This window comes from Bacillus rossius, chromosome 10 (genome assembly GCF_032445375.1).
Source record: "Bacillus rossius redtenbacheri isolate Brsri chromosome 10, Brsri_v3, whole genome shotgun sequence".
Lineage (NCBI taxonomy): Eukaryota > Metazoa > Arthropoda > Insecta > Phasmatodea > Bacillidae > Bacillus > Bacillus rossius.
Genome location: NC_086337.1, coordinates 10,044,911 through 10,061,904, shown reverse-complemented (window position 1 = coordinate 10,061,904; position 16,994 = coordinate 10,044,911). Strand labels below are relative to the sequence as shown.

At 37.4% G+C, this 16,994-nt stretch overlaps 1 protein-coding gene across 2 annotated transcripts in view; it reads left to right on the top strand.

The window, feature by feature from the left end:
• The first annotated feature begins 2,933 nt into the window (after positions 1 to 2,933).
• Positions 2,934 to 16,994, top strand: part of LOC134535771 (caprin homolog) — a 190,213-nt gene continuing 176,152 nt past the window's right edge. The window contains exons 1-3 of one of the 2 annotated variants that reach the window (XM_063375016.1): positions 2,934 to 3,085; positions 10,378 to 10,620; positions 14,498 to 14,659. In XM_063375016.1, coding sequence (XP_063231086.1) covers positions 2,969 to 3,085; positions 10,378 to 10,620; positions 14,498 to 14,659 — 522 coding nt within the window. In that variant the 5' untranslated portion in view covers positions 2,934 to 2,968. The remainder of the gene's footprint in view (positions 3,086 to 10,377; positions 10,621 to 14,497; positions 14,660 to 16,994) is intronic. The other variant, XM_063375017.1, reaches the window with a different exon arrangement.

Genomic DNA, 16,994 nt, shown 5'->3' with positions numbered 1-16,994 from the left:
TGCATTTGGCCATTATTTCGGCTGCTTTCATTTTGGTATAAAAAACCTTATCTTTGTTTTTATGTAACCGACGTTCTGTTTCAAACTGTTAGTTTTCAGGACTGTTGCTAATAGATGCTGTGAGCTGTTCACATTTTGTGCAGACATCTGTTCTTGGCCTACCAAATCCATAGTTAAAGTTGTTCCTAAAATACTTATTGTAAAAGTCGTAGCTTATTACATTACATTTTACAGATTTAGCATCACTGCTACTTTGTGTACCTAATGCTAAGTAAAAATCTGGAAAATATTTCTGCAGGTATAGCTTGCACATTTTGAAAACATTAAATTCAGAAGATAAATACCTCCTCTTATGACCACTGCGTCCATAATGGGTAACGCAATAAGGAAAACTACGAATATGTTCCTCTACAGATGCTATTGTATCTTGTGACTTGATCCTTGGCCTATTATTATGTTGTCCATGCAGGTCCTTTAGGGTTTCCGCGGCAGCCAAGAGAGACGTGATTCTGCGAACTCTTTTCACACTTATGCCATGAAGGCTTGCAAACCCCTCTCTGCACACAATGTAATGGCATGGATACATTTTTTAAATATATATTTCAAGAAAGGCCCAATTGCAATTGCAAAGGGCCCAACTACTGCAGTGGGGCCCATCTTGAAACATCCAGAGGTTTTAACACTCATTTTAACTCACTTGCAACCCCCATTTAGGGCCCTTTGTGAAACCAATATAAATGTGTCTCTTCTTACATTATATTTTAGGATAAAAAAGTAAATTTCGAAAAACCTGTTGGTTGGGCCCTTCTTGAAATTGCCTATTCAATTATTTTTTCCAAGGCGTTCCGCCCTCAATGCCTTCCGCCGTGGAGCGACTGCTCCACTCGCTCCGTTGTGTCTACGCTACTGGCTCGCTATAACAATACAAATATTACAAATAATAAAAATTATTTTTTTTAAAACAAATATCTACCTAATAACCATAATAAATATGTTAACCTTCTGAATGGTTACAGTGTGTCCATTTTGACTCATAAGGTATCACAAATTGCCATTGCCATTGAAATATGTAGCCCAATTTTGAGTGCACCTTAATTTACTTTACATATAACTACATTACACGGTATCCCCTTAAGGTCAGGTAGAGCAACTGTGTCTGTGCAAAGGAAAACCATCTGGGCTAGTACATGTCACACTTGGTCTTTTAACACTACGACCCGAACACTGGCTTGCTTTGAGCTCACTTGGCACCCTCCTGAAAACATACCTGAAAAATACAATAATTAATATAAGGAGTTGACGCCAACCGCCGGTGCTCCCTCTGGTCCGCAAAGGTCGTTATGCCACAACAACACGGGCTCCGAAGTGCGTCGAACACGCCCGAGCGTGATCTTCACAAAGTGTAAGAAAGTGCACCGCAACGAACGCCGCGACGATGACAGCGCCCGGCCGGGTGTGGCAATGCGCCTAATTAAACATTTGATTATTTTGTTAATTAGAACATCCAAATTAATAACAATTTAAAAGAAGGGTTCATGTAAGGGAAATTATGTCTAATTGTCTTATAAGCATATGTTGTGTAATTTGTTTCTAAGTCCAAAACTGGTCGGGTCGGTTTTCCCGCGTTCCACGCGTTTAGGCGCGAGGCCGCCGGGCGGTCTCGCGCTCAGTCGTCATCAGGGGCTCTCAGGGGTCGGACGCTCCGCGAACGTCGGGCCAGCACTTCTAGTTTCTCTTCAACATTTCAGCAATAGTGTAAGTTTCTACAAACCTTTCAATCAGCTCGGCGCCGACCCCACTTCAGTCGCACGATACTTCGTGCGACGCTTAACTTAATAATTTATTCCCTACAGGGATCTTTAACTTACTACGTAAGGCCATGTCCAGTTTAAGGACAGCGTAATATTGGCACGCAGTTTTCGGCTTCAGTAGCCAATTAATTGTTATCGTCGAGAATCTTGTGAAATACTGACTAACTTTCGTATTGTAACTGTCTTTATATTTTAGTGTAATTTGTAACGTGTGTTTTAAGAGACTATCTTGCCATTCATTGAGGCTTTACGTATACGTCGCACACTGACGTGATCACGTAACTTTTCGAGACTTTAGTTTTTCGTCGCTGGTTAGACTGCAAACCACCCTAATCACAGGGTCTCCGCTATTCGTTTACTTTTCTACATAATTTGTTGCAACCACAATTCCGTGACTGTATACTGAATCTTACTCAGAGGCACGTAGCCACCGCTTCAACCCGTTGATTTCACTTTGCAATCTATCCTGGTCGCGCGTATTATTCGCCGGCGTTTACGTGTGTCACAGCGGTTCGACAACGGACGCGGCCAGTAACAGGACCATTCAGTGTATCAACGTTGAATAAAGTGCAGTGTTTTGGTAATCTGTTTATTAATCATTTTCAAGGTGTTCAGGGTGGCCTGAACAGCCCAGGTGAATACGGTTCCACGGCGCACCCCTGCCTATAGCCACGAGGCCGAACCCCCATTAAAATCCCTGAGATCTTTTCAAGCATTCATATTTAATTTTTAAACAGAAACAGGCAGCGGGAGTAGCGTCAGAGTAATACTAGGCAATCCCCGAGCATCGAGCACACGACTCCAAGTGATTGCAATTTTTTTCCCCACAAAATTACAACTTTACATGTAATATTTTTAACAAAATAGTGTCTTACATTTCAGAGTTGTTTGAAAACAAATTCACATGGCTATGTTCCTTCCATTAATAATTTTTGTGTTCTGATGGTCGTTTGTATGCCAACGTTACCTTCATGAGCTGAAATTGTTTGTCTTTCGTGGTATGGTTGAAAGTAGTAGTTATAGTGTTCTTTGATCATATCGGAATATTGCTTTGAAAACTTGGTAGACCTCTGGCGGAGGAGTTGTGCAACTATAATCTAATTTTTTTTTTTTTTTTTTTTCAAGTTTTAGTTAAGCGGTGTTGTTGCCCGTGAAGGATGCCTTCTGCCGCTAATGCGAAACTAGAAAAACAGGTCTCTACGGAGACCTCAGATCCATTTCGGCAAGCCTTTACTGCTGTTGAGCACAAAATTAGAAATTTAGAGAAAAGAAAAGTAAGTAACAATTGTTAGTGATGTAATTAATTTGTGAAATACAGGGAATCACCTGTCAGTGTAGCTGGTTATTGGTCGCCATATTTCATAGCCATGTGGTTGGAATAACATATATTTATGTTCTGAAGCATTGTAATAAATATAAGCGTGGACGGTAGTGATCAGCACATAAAATTTCAAATGTTATTTTGGTTATTCCGTGTAATACGTTTAGCGTGTTCGCATCAAACTGTTTTCATCATATACGTTGTCGGCGTTTTGTTGTTTATCTACAAATCGCCTGTAAATGTTAAAAGTCGCTATTTATTTCATTAGAAAATCCTGAAAGTGGTGTTCTTAAGTACTTATGTTGGTTGATTTTCTCTCGAAACACAATTTACAAATTCTCATAGATTCTGAAAAATATCGGTTGTGGGTGAGCGATGAAGGCAGTGAAATTGTATGCGGGAAAGGCATTCAATCAAGAAATTATTAGAGTTTAAATTATTTAATTCGCTGCAAACTATTTATAGCCAATAATTTGCCGTCAATAGTAGCTCGTTTTGAATTAAGTAAACCACACATCCCGTTGCATGGAAGTCTTTATGACCACAGATTTTTCCAGATTGCAGTGAGAACATAAAACATTAAATTTCTGCGAGAATTGATACATTTGAACGATTTTACCGTATTTTAAATGCCCCAGACCTGACAACCTAACCAATCTTTTGTTCATATTGACCTGTTTAACCATCTAGACTATTTAAGAAAAATGCATGACCAAAATCAATGTAAAGTAACTAAACAAACACAACCTTGTAATAAAAAACTATTTCTACTAGAAACTATGGTAATGGTTTACTTTAGTTGTGCCACTAAGAAAGGTAAACATCTGAAAATTAAATTATTCAGTTTCTTATTGTATTTCTAATCTTTCTGTGAAGGCACATTCCAATATTTAAAGAACTTAACATGTGGTTAATTGTTTTACACTTGCCTGTGCAGTAATGTGGGTGTTGCCATGCGTGAGTTCCTGCTGTGCTTGCTAACAGCTTTCTCAATAGCCTGTAGTTACCCATGACCTCATGGACCTACCCATTAGCAAGTTTCTCCGAATCTAGCAGGAATTTCAAAACACTGTTTTAAAAATAGATCAGGAACATCTGCAATGTTCATAAACACAATTTTATGATTTTTTATTTTTACAGAAAATTCATCCCTTGTGTGACATGATTTTACAGTTTTTTTTTAGCACTACTCTATTCCTTTATTTGTTTAGTGATAACCATACAGTCAAAAGAAATATGCGCTGCTCTATGAATTAGTTCCAATATGTTAAAAGTCTCCAGTAATCAAATTCACACAATACTTAACTGTTTTGAAAAATTATTATTAATTGCATTATTATCCACCATGAACTCTTTCAGAAGCATTGAAAGACAAACAGATTATTCAAATTCTGGTACTACAGTATGTATTTAATTCTCTGAAATCCAACAGTTAGGCTCAACTGTTCAAATTCAGAAGTATCAGTTTTGGCAAACCATATCAACTAACGTAACCTATCAAATACATGTTATGAAAAATACAAACTAAACAGAAGTTTTCAAAATTAAATGTCTAAAATTACAACAAAAAAAATATGACAAAATGTCAAATGCACACGAATGAAGAATATTTTATTGGTACCTAAATGTTGAAAGTCATCACCCATAGGAGCCAAGTGAGATAAATAATGCATGTAGATACATTAACACGTTTGCTGAAGGGGGCTTTGATGTTGTGCCAACCCAGACCTTGAACCTGCTGGCTATGGCCTGAATTGCACATGCATAAACACTCTACAAATGAATCAGACATTGCAGGTAGTGGGTTGTAAAGTTCTGTCTCTGAGATTTAAATGACTCAAAATGTTGATGGTGATTCTCAAATAAAAGAATTGAAATAAAGTGAGGTAATTTATTCTTCTCACGTCGTCCAAACTTGCGTCTCTTTTACACGGTAGGTCCGAAAGAAACACTCATTCACCCTTGTTGATCGTTACTCGCAGTTCTGTGCCTTCATGAAATACTGACCTAGTGACTTGCCTAGGTACAATATTACTACGCACATGTGGGGCCTACAAATTCTAGTTAGTCTGAAAAATTCTCAAACGGAGATTCATACTTAATTGCAGCATGGCCCCGGCACCCAGACATGAAATGATCTGCCTTGATTCATACTTACTATTATTTGTGAGCCGTTGCCTCTGCACGTCCTTTTGGCACAGTACTTGAACGACTATGAGGCTACTTGCAACTCCAACCACCCGAGGGAAGTATCAACCAATCACAGCACAGCCCTCACTAAAACATAGCAGCATACTAATTTCCTGCCCCTCGCAACGAGGTCTCTTTGACAGAGATTGCATCAAAAACAATCATGAAGTCTCTTCTGATTGGCTGGTCTACTGATGTGATAAAGTTATTTCCTCTATTGGGAAAGAACACCTGCTGATTTTCCCATCATAAAACTATGTAGAGAAACTGCCAGAAAGACTACACACACATGGAAAAAGTAAAAAAAAAAAACTGGTGCACCGAGTCAAGCATTTGTTATTTGTCCTTCCGTTTACTAACACAATACCAATGTTCCAGAAACATACTTAAAGCTTTCAAGTAACTCCAAATGTAAAAATACTGAAAAGTGGATTTCCACAACAATCTAAGAAACAAAGTGAAAAAAAGTAAAAACATACTTAACTGCCTTTTCTGAATAAACCAAGTAAATGTCAAAATAAATTATGAGAATATTATGACAAAATACAAGTAGGTGTGAAAAACTAGGTCACTATGACCTTGGCTCATCATATCAGCTGATATTACTTAAAAAAAAACAGCAAAAAATTACCCTGCAAAGCTGGGGATGGCAGTAACCTGGGTTGTTACAGTGTGCTCACATTGTTTACCTGTGGAGGTTGTGGAATGGCAAATATGTTGAATAATAACAAAGTGAAAGGTTAGTAGAACACGCCATCTACATTTGTTAAAATATAAATTTATGTGTTATTAATGTAGCGTGACTAACCTAGCCAACCTTTTTACTTTAATTACTATTGACCGTAATTTCATGAAGCAGTGACTTAACAACATCACAAGTAAAAAAAAAAAAATATTACTTGCAAATGTTTAGTGACCCCGGCCACAAAACAATTTTGGTGAAGAGAGGGTAAAGGCTGGCCTAAAATTTACAGGACACAAACATTTACACTAGGATTTACACCAATGTTTAGCACTTGCACAGCATGTACACAACACAAAACATGCACAGCTGTCTGGTGTCGATGGACATGAACTCAAGCACACTTATTTGTTTTAGTTTTGTGAGAATTTAATGCTGTGTGCAACTTGTGCACTGAAAGATGTGGTAGGTGCTGAAGGGAAGTCACCCAGGATGTTGGTTAATTGTACCAGCCAAATGCATGAGGGCTAGTGAATGGAACTGGTTTGGTTAAGGGCTGAAAAGTAATTGTAATTTCAGTTTTATGTGAGAATTAGTAACTGTTGTATATACAATATGTTTTTACAGTGAAATTATGAATAGAGGAATAAACATTTTTTTTGATGCTGTAATATTGTTGCCTCATTTACTTCTTTTTTTGTTCCTATGTGTTACACATGTTATAGTCCCCTTAATATATGATTTTTACTTAATTTCTTAGCATTGTGGAGAAATATTCTCACAACTATAAATTATTATTTATTTTTCTTTCATCTTAAAGTTCATATAGTAATGGCAGGTTAAATTACTGATGTGTAATATGTGTCTCTGAGAATTTTTTTTTCTATATGGAAACTATTTAACATATCTTGTTATATTGAAATTGATTGCACGTATACCATTTTATTTTGTTAAATTTCACGTTTATTTATTACTTTAAAACAATTGACTGTGAGCGGGTAGCAACGAAAAGAAACATTTTTGTTAGGAAGATTTTAGTGGGAATTCTAACTTATGCTCAAACAAGAAGTGTGGCTCATATTTTTATTAAAGAGTTGAAATCATTACTATACATGGTTTGTGTATGCAATTACAAATAAATAGCACGAAGATTGATTTTAAGAACGGTTGTTATGGGTGGAGCCAAATATGAGTGAAATTCGTTGATCCTAAATTACAGCCTCAATTTGCCCGTGTGACATCGTACCAATGTGAATATTAAAACCACTTTTAAGACTTCTTAAATAAGTGGCTGAACTTAAAAAAAAGGATTTCTGGAGGCAATTCCGCGAAGCACGCTCCCACCTCGCCAGTGCAGCGGTCGTTCCGCGAAGCACGCTCCCAGCAGGATGCTGCTGGCTGTGCTCAAGTCAATCTTGGGCCAAGTCCTGTACGCCCGCACATGCCACTGTGAGGTCACACGTGTGTCTTTGGCATGCAGCAGTTATCAGCAACATGCACATAATGCAATAGTATTGTCTGTCAAGCCTCGTAACTCCCATTTACTATAATTTTTACTCTGCATATCGTCTCTTTAACTGTTACTTTTTTACAAACACTGTTTATCATGTCTGCACCTAACAATATCATCTCAAAAATGTAAATAAACTTCTAACAAAATAATTTAATGCTAACCAATAATATTTAAATTATACAAATGTAAACCAAAATTAGTTACCAAAACATTTAGTTATTTACGTTGATCAAAAAACACGTGAAAACAAACATAAGCCAGTGTACTGACCACAAGCTTTCTTGTCAATGCTTAGTATATTCATTTTCTTAACCACATGTTTACGTATTTCTTTTTGTATTCGTGTTAGGCTACTTTTGAACGTAGCCATTGTAACTGATAATGTAAAATTTATTGGATGCATTTCTTGTACAAGTGCAAGTAATTGAAAATAAGAATAAATAATTGATGCTTTGTTGTACATCTGTTTTAGAGTCATTGACAAGGCCTTTTCAGAATTTTAGATTATGCCTGAGGTTATGGAACCCCCGCATGCTTCCCCATGAACCATAATTTATTTTCAAACACTGCTTTGTTGAATTCTTTTATAAATACCTAGAGTTGTTATTTTGGTAGTAAACTTTTTATTGGAGAAATTTTTAAATTTTTATAGAATTTCTTTTGCAGATGGGTTTTGCAGATTGGGTTTCCTTTCTATAAGAGAGAAGCTGCATACATGCAAAGTTAAGGGCCTGGACAGTTAATTATAGAGTAGGCTCTGTAAGTAGCTATAAAAGTGAATAAGGCCTTGCTCATTATCTCAAGGGTAATACAAAAAAACACATTAAGGGTATTACAAACTTAAATTAAGGGTAATGAAAATAATTACTTACAGGATTTATGAAGTAAAAAATTATAAAACCTACATTAATACGATTGTAACTGATCCAGAGAATAATTTGCTCATGGCTAAGTGAGACTACCAACATTCAAAAGGTAGAAATTACGTAGCTCACGCAAAATTCAATTTGCAAGAATCGGCGAAACTGTCAACCTTATACTGTAATTTGAGCAAACCCGTATGATACTCGCAAAATTATCTTTGTTGTAAGCTTAGTGACGTAATAAAAGAAAGCACTTCAAACAGCATAACCGTGAAGAAGACATTGCTCATTGTAATGATACGTTAAGTTACAATTGTAATGATACATAAGTTACGATTACTCATCTTTAATTCTGCAGTCACCCACCTTTATCTTTCTTGATAGAAACAACTATAGTTTCTGGCTGTACTTTTACTAAATTATGCTCCGTATTTATTTTAAAGGTAATATAATTTTATTTCATACATACCTATGTGTTTTAAAATATTCTTAATAAATTATTTTGAAAAGTAACATTGGTATCTGATGGTACCTTTGAAAAACACACACTGTGAGTCAATCCGTATCAAATCAACACATGTGTGTTGATGTATTTCATTCAGTATTTGTCTGTTTCCAAATATATCTGCTCGTACCTAAAAGTTTTTTTCCTTAAAATTTTTATAATTTTAACACTTCGGCTTCCAGTTGCTATTTTAATTAGTAGGATGTCATTTTGTGCATTTTAAAATGTAAGTTTTAATTTAAATAGGTCACTATTTTATTTATTAAAGAATAAACATGAAATTATCTACAAATAATGTTATAACTAAAAATTTGATAGTTTTTAATGAAATTAACTTAATTTATTAGAAAATCATGTTGGTATAATAAAAAATTAATGATGATAAATTTTTTTCTTCCTAGTAGGAATATAAACACGTCATATATTTTTTAATTTTTTTTTCATCAAAGGTATAACAAGACCACTGGAAAATGTGGGAACATTTACATCCAGGTACGAGCCTTCAGATAATGGGATTTGGTTAAAATTGCTGATTTTCAAAATTGCATATCTCAAAAGCATAGCGAGTATCTGAAATTTTCTCAAAATGTACTTTCAGTAACTAGTAATTAGTACCTATAAAAAAAAATTTCATCATTGTGCTCTAACTACAAATTAAAATAGAAAGTTGTAAGTTTTGAAGAATTACAATTTATGCTTAAGGTAAAAATATTTATCAATCTAAAAGTAATTTTAGAGTACTAAATTTTATTAGTGAAATTAACTATATAATACCGTGATGTTTGTCTTGTCTGTGGAGTGTAATGTGACCAGTCAGCAAGCCCATGGATTTAAGTAGGTGGTTAACCCACGTAAACAGCATTTGAACAACTTGGTTTTTATTTATGAAGTAATTGAGAAAACTAGAACTGTGTTTGGATTGGAATTTTTCTGCTGAGTTTGCTTGAAGAAACTTAAAACTCGCAGGCTGCAAGGCTGGGTAAAAGGGTGCCAACCTTTGGTTTCAAGCTACCCAACATGTAGAGAGCTCAAAGTAGCTCCTTAAATTAATGAATAATCATAGAATCAATCATCATCATCATTGTGATCATCTTCAACCTGTAGCCAGGCCGACGTCCTTGCTCCGTACGCTTCACTCTCCTCGTGATTGCATCGGTGAACATTTGTTCTTACCGCAACCTCTTTCCTCATCTCCGTCATCCATCACGTCATCACTCGTCCTGCCGTTCTGTCGCTTCAGCTCTTCCAGTTACGTCCAGTCCTCGGGAGCAGTCATTCAGGCATCGCGTTCATCGGAAGGGTTTGAAACTGTCTTCGGGTTGGCTACAAGCACAACATTTATGCCTAATTGGTTAAGAACCCATTCAAATTTTTTTTTTGCACAACCATTCAGTTGAAACACTCACCTTTACTTCCTTCACTTCTCCTGCCCTATCCCCGGCACCGCCCGGACGTGCTGAAGTGAAGTGAAGTGTGTCGGTGGTGTGCGCAGAAGAAGATAGAGCTGTACCAGGAGGAGCAGAAGAACGGCAAGACGCTGAACAGCGACCAGCTGTCGGCGGTGGCGAGGTTCGACGAGGTGAGCTGTACGCTGGAGAACCTGCGGGAGCTGCTGAAGCAGTTCAGCGCGATCGCCGCGGAGCAGGCGCGGCTGCAGAAGAAGCTGGCGCGCAAGGAAGCGCTGGAGCGTGCGCAGCAGGACCTCACCAAGATAAAGGAGATACTGGTGGTCCAGGTGGGTCTGGTCTGTGTGCCTGTGCTGGACTAACAACTGCTTTCTTTAACACGTGCGCCCCTCAAAGTATTGCCGTAAACAGTTACAGGCTAAGAGTGCTCATCAAAACAGCACCAATTTTATAGGTACTTATTTTTATTTGAGCATGTATATTTATTTTAATAATTCATTCCCCAACCATTGAAGTGTGTTAGTAGCCTACCATATCAATCCAGACTTTGCTCCTGCTAATATCAGTCTACAGTATTAATTATAGGTATAAATACATTTTAAGTACATTTATATAAATGTTTTGATTACATTTTGAGAATAAACTACCTAAAACCTTTTGTAACAATAATAGGTCTTTGGTATAACATTTCTGTTATAAACATGCAATAACAACATACCTGAAGTAAAAAATAATTTATATCTATACTAATTATAAAGCTGAAGAGTTTGTTTGTTTGTTTGTTTGTTTGTTTGTTTGTTTGAACGCGCTAATCTCAGGAACCACTGGTCCGATTTGAAAAATTCTTTCAGTGTTGGATAGTACATTTATCGAGGAAGGCTATAGGCTATATCTAGGGTGCCAGGGAAAAAGAGTATAAGTCAAAAATACACAATGAGTTGACTTATACTGTTTTTCTCAAACTGTATACACAATATTATCAATAACATTAGGGATCCTTACTAAAAGTCCAGTAAGGTAACCCAAAGTGTAAAAAAATGACCCGAAAAAATCCTTACATGGCGTGCGCTGCGAAACCTATTGATTATAGAACAAAACAATGTACTACCACTTTGCAGAACATATAATTGTCTTCAAAAAATATCGCGTAACCATATGTCTAACTATTGTAGTTATCTCACAATTAGTGTTTTCTTTTATTTTTTATATAATTAAAATGCAGTCGCCTCAAAAACTCTTTATTGCGTACCTTGGTATTAATCCTTATCAAAATAAATTACTGCATATGAAGACGAATTCAATACCTTTCTAGAACTTTTTGAATTATTCAATTCGAACATTTCATTCAAAAGGTATCGCAATATTTAAAATGTAAGTATTAGTGTTGTAGTAAGTGTGTAAGTATTGCACGCGCATGTATGACTAGCATTGAAGACCTAATCTCTAAAGTGTACCCATATGTAGTCCATATAGAAAACAAAGACTACCAGTGGATGTGTCAAAGGGCAATATTGGCAGCTAGAAACAGTAGCGTTGACAACATCAATAACTGGATACTGGGTAAACTTCCAGGAGATAGAGTGAACTACAGGTCCATTGATAAAGTAATGGATCAAGAAGATGCGGTACATTGTCCACAAGAATTTTTAAATTCTTTAAAACCAAGTGGCCTTCCCTCACATTCACTCAAATTAAAAACTGGCTGTCCAATTGTGCTGCTAAGGAATCTTAAACCACCAAATTTATGCAACGGAACCAGACTCCAAGTAAAATTCCTTCGCGATAACGTGATTGGTGCTACAGTATTGACTGGTCCAGCAGTAGGGCAAACAGTGCTGATACCTCGCATACCTATGATACCAACGGATTTGCCTTTTCACTTTAAGCGAATTCAATTTCCGGTGAAGGTATCGTTTGTGGTAACAATTAATAAGGCCCAGGGACAAACATTTAAGTACGTAGGAATAGATTTACGCCAAGAGTGTTTTTCGTATGGGCAACTATATGTTGCTCTGTCGAGATCTGGTTCGGGAAAAAATCAATTTCTACTTCTGCCGGAAGACAAAACTAAAAATATAGTTTACGAAGAAGTACTTTAATATACCATTGGTTATGAGTGTTTTGAGAATAACCTAAAACTGTGCATCTACCATAATATTATCTCAGAAAGTCACAATACCCCCCAACAAAGTCCACGCGGACAAAGTCGTGGGCACTGCTCTTCTTAGATGTCTTATTAGAAAGAAGCATCAACTTTCCAACTTATATTAGTGAGAAGGATTATTTACCTTTTAACATAATGCATGTCTTTCAACCATGTGCCTGGCAGGCATGAAATAAACTTGCTGTGAAAGTTTTGGGGTTTTCTAACCAGAGCTGCTGCTGAGTGTTGGCTTGCGAGACAGCATGTTGTTATACTGACTGAGCACACCTGCGTGTTAGTCATTGTACAATTTTGATTGTGCTAAGAAAATAGGCATTGAAGAAAGAAAATAACAACTAAGAAAAGGTTAAGCTATACTTTTATTATTCTTCATATTATTAATTTATGGTATGGTATTTAATGTTATGCAAGTACCATTGCAATTATGCATCCATGGAAATAAAAAATTTACATTATGAAAAAGATTTCTTCAAATTATGCCCTAATTCATTGGTGCAGTTACACCAAAACCACTTAAATTGAATGGTAATACTTTGAGGTGTAGGTGTACAATGAAATGTCCATAGAGTGTTCAGGGGTCATACAACTACACAATACAGTCTTATTGGCTGACAAAAGTAATCTTCAGATTATTTCATAACTGCATCCCTGCATGCTCACCTGGAAATGTCCCAACATTACTGCAGTTATCGAGAATGCCAGCAACTTAACAGCGTTCTCAGTTGAAAAAAATAATCTTGACCACATTCTCAGACAGGCATTAACACAGCTGTGCAATTGTGCTACACCTGAAAAATTTCCCAGGTCACTATGACAGGGTGTCTGCCAACCGTGAAAACTAGGAAAATGGTGGGGATTTAAATTGACTGGGAAATAACCGGGGAAAAGGCTGTGAATTTCTAGATTATGCCACGAATGTTAAGTTGTGATCGTATTGCTTTCTTCTTTATGGAAGGTAAGATGTAGCCTCTTCATTTCTTCCCCCTGTTCCATCCCACCAGTTCAACAGTGAATGTCTTTATGAGAGAAAGGCATGCTGCTGGAATTTCTAGTGTGACGGTGCGATGCATAGGATGCGATCCGACAGAAAAATATCCAGATGTACGCTCGCAGTCCACCTCTTTCCCTGTAGCGCTATTAACAGTAGCCGGTGATGGTTATGTTGGCTGCTTGACAAAAAAAAGGTATCTCTACATCGCAAAAAAAATGTTTGCCAAGTGCAGCGCACTACACAGTGTGCACCCTTAGTAACATTTCATGTTTCACTACTAACACCAGTGATAACGAAGAAATGTCACAGCGCTTAACCTTCTTGACTTCAAGGGAGTGGTATATAGTTTCAGCCTACGTCTAATAAACCAATATTTTAAGGAAAATTAAATTGAATTCCTTATAAAATCAGTGTTAAATGGACTTGGTACTCTGTAAAAGATGCAGTAGCACTCAACATTGCACTGTGTTTATGCTCGTTATGGTGACAGTTGCTTTTCTTGGGTATCTTTATTTTTTGGAAGATGTTTACTATACTATTGGCACTGGCCTACTTCTTGTTCATTGTACAGCTCTCTGGTGCTGCCTTGTGCTGTCGTCCCTTGGGGCACTACAGAACTTGGTCATCCACTCTTTGAGAATATCTGGTAATCATTGATAACAAAACAGATTTTTTTTAATTATAAAATGTTTGGGTGTCATTATTGAACAAAAAAAAAAGAACCACTTTGTAGGCATGAGGTTTTTTCTATTAAAATGTTTGTAATGTAGATGCAGAGTCAGTAATGTTGTGTGAGATGTCACATATGCATCACTAGCCATATCCTGCAATTGTTACTTTGTCACAAAATTGAAATTCTAAAGACTTTAAGGCTCTTTTGATGATGATTATGATGATGGGTATGTTTTTGATGAGTAGGATGATATGAGAATGATGAGTTTTGGTTTTGCTACAGATTTTTGTGTAGCATTACATAAAAATGTTACATACATGCAGTGTGTGTTTGGACGTGCACACAGTGGGGACAACCGTGCCGTGTGTTGTGCCGCAGGATGTCCTTCAGAACATGGGCCAGGACAATGTGCGCGAGGACTTCTTGGCGGGGCGCAACGGGGCGGTACAGCTCACGGAGGATGATCTCAAGTACTTGGATGATTTGTACCTCGAGATTTCTCTCAAACGTGGCGTGGAAGAGGGCCTCCCGTCTTTTGAGGTAATCCCAGCCAAGTGTATGTGAGAATGAATTCAGCTGTGTTTTAGTGTACCTGGCAGTGATGCTTGTTCAAGGGAGGACATCATGACGGCAGGAAGGTGAGGTATCCTCCGTGCACACTGTGTATGTATTTGTATCACAGTTGTAAAATGAACATTTCTTCAAAATCCCACCTTCATGTGTCACAATTTGCAATACCGTGTTTTATTGCATTATCATCGCACATTTCATACTAAAATCAAGTTTGAAAAGTAGTGGGTGCGATTTATTGCGAAAAATTTTTTTTTGTTAGGTAAACTTATTTGTAAAAACAAAACTCATTCATGGAAAGTACATTCTTTTAAAAAGTGGAGTATACAAGAGCACGCCAAACAATTAAAATTAATGTCATTCAACAAAAACCTTTCTTCAACTTTAAATAGAAAAACAAAATCTGTGACCCGAATGCGATCCTGAACTAACATATAACTATCGTCGTAGTACACACCACGAAAGAGTGCGGGCTATGTAGTAAACTCGGCACAAGACAGAGAGCGCGTGTTGCATGCAATCGGCGAGATATCAATATCGATATTCGACTACGTGTGCGTGCTCTATACGGGAAGCAACATAACCAAACATGAATGAAGGCAACTAGCGCTGGCTACATTTTTATAAACAGTACACTGCAGCGACACAGACGAACAGATAAAGGGGTTATAACGTTGAAAAACATCTTTTAAAGAAAATTTACACGTCGGACAACTTCGTATTTCCATTAATTAAAGAAGTAAGTGGTAATGTCCGAATAAATATTAGATTTCTACTTTAAAATACATGGTTTTATACAGAAAAAATACCTACACAAAGCGCGCGGAATCTTATAGCGGGACCGAAAATATCATGCAACGTTTATGCGAGAGGTTTTTTTATCCAAATTTTGATGCCCTAAAATATCGGTGCGACGATTATGCAATAAAACAGGGTAAGTAAAGTCTACTGGTTAGGTGCTTTGTAGGGGTGTGCGGGTACCTGAAAATTTCGATTTCGGTTCGGTTCCATGAATACCCGAACTCGCCCCGATTAATTTTAAGGGATTCGAAATGCTTAGAGTCCAAAAAAAAAGGCTTGAAATAAGTATAGGTTATAATCACACATACACATCAAAAATTTAACGTACCGTATACTCCCGATTATCCGGGTGCGGATTATCCTATTGATGGATTAACTGTGCCATATTTCACTTCCACAAAACATAAAAACAAAAATTATTTTTAGTATTTTTTTCCGTGCGGACATAGGTATTGGCAACAGATGTTATGTAGCATTATTAAATACAACGCAGTGATAAGTAATGTATCGAATTAATCACGTAAAGATTCAACAAACAATATTTTATTCTCTTTCCTTAAAAGTAGGGATGGGCCGGTCGAATCCTCGAATCCTCGAATCCCACCGAATCTCTAATATTCAAAAGATTCGAAATTCGAGGGAAAAGATTCGGGATTCGAGGAAAAATATTGATGTAAATGTAGTACTTTAAAAACTTAAATGCTTACAATTTACTTGGCCTGTTTACGTTTTCCTTGTAACAAATCCTATTGAGGTACAGTAGAACCTCGTTAATACGTGATGGTCAGGACCGAGATAATCACGGACTAGCGATTAAAAGCCCGGAAGGTCTTGTCAAGCTTCTCAGACACCGGCGAGCAGCTGGGTTAAGGCCGTTCGAACTAGTGTCTCGGCTTAAAAAAATACAGCACTGCCTAGCCATTAGTTCACGGTCATTTACAACAGCCGAAGAGAGAAAGATAAGATCGTGCTGACCTTGCACCCTCCACCCTCCCCCTCGTACAGCCGAATGCCAGCCGACACGTCACTCGCCAGGCGCCTGCCGTGCGTTGGCGGGCGTAAACAAACAAAGGGAGACGGGAAGCAGAAGTCAGGACATCCCCCTCAAGTTTAAAGAGTGACAAATGTGACAGCTGAAAGGGGGACGACACTAAGGGTCGGTACAAACAGCGTTGCAGAGTTTGGCGGCCCACGCGATGGCTTGTAGCAAATACTGTAGAGGGAGAATACAGGACAGCTCTATACTAATAGCACAGCCGCGCGGGCGAAGAGCGTCAGTGCTGCTACCTAGCGGCTCGGCGTGATAACAGCACCCACGGCCATGCATTCCAAGCCTAAAATGTATTAAATTCAACTAGTCATTGCACCTAGACTAATCAACAGATTCTTTTGAAAAAAATTGTGTTGACCGTCGTATTTTTTGCGGCCATGCAGATGTAAATTTATTTGCTGAAAAGTTAGTTGCTTTCGATGTAAAAAATAGTTAACAATGAACAGCATATTT